Genomic DNA, 3,505 nt, shown 5'->3' with positions numbered 1-3,505 from the left:
GAATTTCCCACWTCTGAATTTCCTTGTAATACTGAATTACAGGCACTGACTCCACTGCCGTTATCTCGGATGCTGCCGCAACTGCCTGACGCTGCACAGGCTGACACTGCTGCCTGGCACTGCTGTTAGGAAGAGGAAGTAAAGGATTAAATATGTCAGCATCAAATACCTCTTTTTAGCTCAGCTACTGAAGAAATAACACATTTTCGAGTAATTTGAATATAGCATGCTGGACTTGTTACAATCTCTAGTTTATAAACTTATTTTATAGTTTGATCCAAACATAACAAACTCTTTCTTTGAGTCATAACTCAGCCTTGTCTCCACTGCAGTTGTCTGTGAAAATTTCTCCAGGACCCTGACCCTATGGTCACAGGTAGGAGTTCACTTTTACAGGTGATAAGATGGCTCCTTGGCAAATCTATTGCTTTGTGTGTCCTTTGGTATGCTGGGCAGGGGCACTGGCAGGAGAGGATGTCTCRATGGATGTGGGTGCTGGCTTCTGGGCAGGCRTTTAGGGCTTAGGGCACACAGATGYGTACAGATCTGCATGTTCGTGCAGACTTTGAGCAATGCTTTTTCCTGCCTAGAGTAGTAGAAAGAGAGGGGAAAGGGAGGAGGGAAAGGTTTCTTTAAACTTCCTTTTTTTTATCTTGTAATGGGGGATGGATTGGAGTAGTGGGCATAAGTTTTTCTCCTGAGTTTTGCTTGTGCCTGTGCAGAGCTATCCTGTCCTGCCCCCCGGGGCTGGCTCTGGGTGTAGCAATGCTATGTACCCTGCTGTGAGTCCTGGGATCGGTATGTACCTTAGCAGTTGTTAGCGCTTAGGAGTTGGGGGTGGGCTGGGGCGGGTTAGTTAAACTGTGAAAAAGAAGCACAAACAGCCTTTGAATCTTTTCCTCTTGGTTTGCGTTGTTGCTTTTGGGCCAGTGGTTGCCAACACTTCATTCTTTTGCTATCCGTTTTTAAATTAGCCGTATTCAGACTACTTTGGGCAGGGGAGACTATGGCCAGCCTGGAAAGCTGCATATTTACTAGATCTGATAAACCTGAATTTTCCCCTGCTGTTAAAGGGAAGAGAARTGTACTGGAGAGAGCAAGAGTAAATATAACTGTGCTCAGCTGGTACCAACAATAGGCTTTACTTCCTGGGAGGACTGCCTTTGTAGCATTTTGTTATCTTGCTTAAGATGCCGAATATGCAGAAAATCAGGAGCACTTTGCACTTTTTGGCTGCTTTTGAACTTTGGCCAGTTGGTCAGGATTGATTATCAACCCAGATAGCTAATTGCACTGCTTCTCATTTCACTGAACAAAGGTGCTGTGGCTGGAGTCTCAGGACACRACCTGTCAAGTAAAACATTCGAGGTGGAAGCTAGGAGCTTACTATGGAGCTGAGTGAGAAGGGAGGTGTGGAGAACAATGGATTTGTTCAAAATGAGGCTTTTGAGGACAAGGAGACAGATACCAGTAGCCAAGAAGAAATGCCAAAAACGTGCAGTATTCTTGTGGACCCGGTGGCTGTGGAGGAGACAGTGTTGAAGCCTTATGCTGGGATGCCAAAGGAAGTCTTGCTGCAGTTCTCCAGCCAAGCCCGCTACAGAGTCACCAGGGARATTCTCTTCTGGCTCATAATTGCTGCTTCTGTTGCGCTTGTGGGTGCTACAATTGCCATCATTGCTCTCTCTCCAAAGTGCCTTGACTGGTGGCAGGCTAGTCCTATCTATCAGATCTATCCTCGTTCCTTCAAGGACAGCGACATGGATGGCAATGGGGATCTGAAAGGTGAGTCTGTTTTCATTCTTGCTGTGTGCAGGGCTGTGTAACACTKGTCTGTGTATGTGTGTGTATAAAAAACAACACCAGTGAAAAAGTACAGTCTGACAAACAAAACCACCCTAATGGGAAAGGGTCAGAGGAAAGAAAAGCTGTTAGAAAACATTAATAACAACTCACATTGTCGTGAATAAACCCAGGAGTTGCTGGCTCAAGTTAAGTCTAAGCCTGGAGTTGGAAGGGTGGTTGGGAGATGATGCTAAGAGTGAGCAGCAGCACAGCTGCCATCAGAGTCAGATATCTCAACAAGGATGAGTGATGCCTGAGCACTTGGTCATGTTTGGTTGTCTGCTTTYCCTGAGGAAAATGAAAACTGACAAAGAGGGAAGAAATAGGTATGTATGTTGTTTTCTTCATGGTCTAGGTGTTAGCAGCTCATAAGAATGCATGGAGATGGGGCACCTGATAGCAAGGAGCCAATGCCATTGGTCAGTAGTTGAGCTGAGACTGCCCTGCAGAGAAAGGGAAGGCTCAACACCAAAATGGGCAATACATTTCTAAAYAAGAAGCAACAGATGCACTATACTCCACTTAGCAAGAGCAGAAATTGTTTCTGTAGTTGCATACCAGCAGTAACRTGTCAGGAAGATAAAGGGACCTGTGTACCACCTCTGAGAGCCCATGGTGAACTTGGTTAAATAAAAGTCTTTTTTTTCTGAACAGATAATGTCCTTTTCTTTTTAAATAGGTATCCAAGAAAAACTGGACCATATTACGTATTTGAATATAAAAACCATCTGGATCACCTCTTTCTTTAAATCCCCTTTAAAAGACCTTGGATATGGAGCTGAAGACTTCTATGACATTGATCCCATTTTTGGATCAATGAGAGATTTTGAGAATCTGATTGCAGCCATACATGACAAAGGTAAGCTGCAACTCCAAGCAAAGTAAATCCATTAAAAAGATGTAACTTACAGTGCAAGGTTGTGATGTGAGGCCTCAGTTTGTGCACATGGCAATCTCCTCTGTGGTGGCATTGAGCAGGAGCCAATGGAGGTGCCAGCGAAGGGTACAAGGCAATTCCACAGTACCATGAGCTCTGAGGTTGCTGTTTCCTGCGCTTTGGCTCTGGCACTGTGCTGGGAGCAGGACGGAAAGCACAGGGAGCTATACCAGCAGTGCTGGAATGCTGTGTTCTGTGAAAGGAGGATGTTTTATTGGGTGCTGGGCTGGCACTTATCTGTGCTCCTCAGGCACTGAAAGTCCGGGATCAAGCTGAGGTGCTGTTCTGTCTGACTGAACATGAGGGAACATACGCTTCCTTCCTGCCATTGCGTCCTCTSTTTGGTGTGTTTATGCCTCAGACCCACTGTTTGCTCAGGTGTTTCTTCTTACTGCTATTCAGCTGAATGGAAAATGGTTTACCTGTCTAAAAATATTTGAGATTTCAGTAAAATGTCTGGTCTTTAGGGAGGGTGGTGAAGAATGTGTGTTCACTGATGCTAGACCGGTGAAGTGCTTTTCCCACCTGGGAGGTGTGAGACAGATGTTGAAATTAGAGTTATGGAAGTGGTTCATAGCAGCAGAAATCTGTTCTGATTGTTTCTTCACCCTTCTTTCCCTCCCAAACTGTGTTGCAGCTACTTGCAAACTCTAATTAGTCTAACTGTTTTGTCAGTCTGGTGATTTTGGTTTTTTTTTTTGTTTTTGTTTTTGTTTTTTTTTT

General features: G+C 44.6%; 1 protein-coding gene across 2 annotated transcripts in view; it reads left to right on the top strand.

Moving 5' to 3' along the window:
• The first annotated feature begins 675 nt into the window (after window positions 1–675).
• The window catches only part of SLC3A1 (solute carrier family 3 member 1), a 13,003-nt gene continuing 10,173 nt past the window's right edge, over window positions 676–3,505 (top strand). For both annotated transcript variants that reach the window (XM_057384613.1, XM_057384614.1), the window contains exons 1-2: window positions 676–1,785; window positions 2,525–2,704. In XM_057384613.1, the coding sequence (XP_057240596.1) occupies window positions 1,389–1,785; window positions 2,525–2,704 (577 nt within the window). In that variant the 5' untranslated portion in view covers window positions 676–1,388. The remainder of the gene's footprint in view (window positions 1,786–2,524; window positions 2,705–3,505) is intronic.

Source organism: Malurus melanocephalus, unplaced genomic scaffold (genome assembly GCF_030028575.1).
Source record: "Malurus melanocephalus ecotype Western Australia unplaced genomic scaffold, MMel_1.1 scaffold_723, whole genome shotgun sequence".
NCBI classification, from domain to species: domain Eukaryota; kingdom Metazoa; phylum Chordata; class Aves; order Passeriformes; family Maluridae; genus Malurus; species Malurus melanocephalus.
This window is presented reverse-complemented; position numbering and strand designations above follow the sequence as displayed.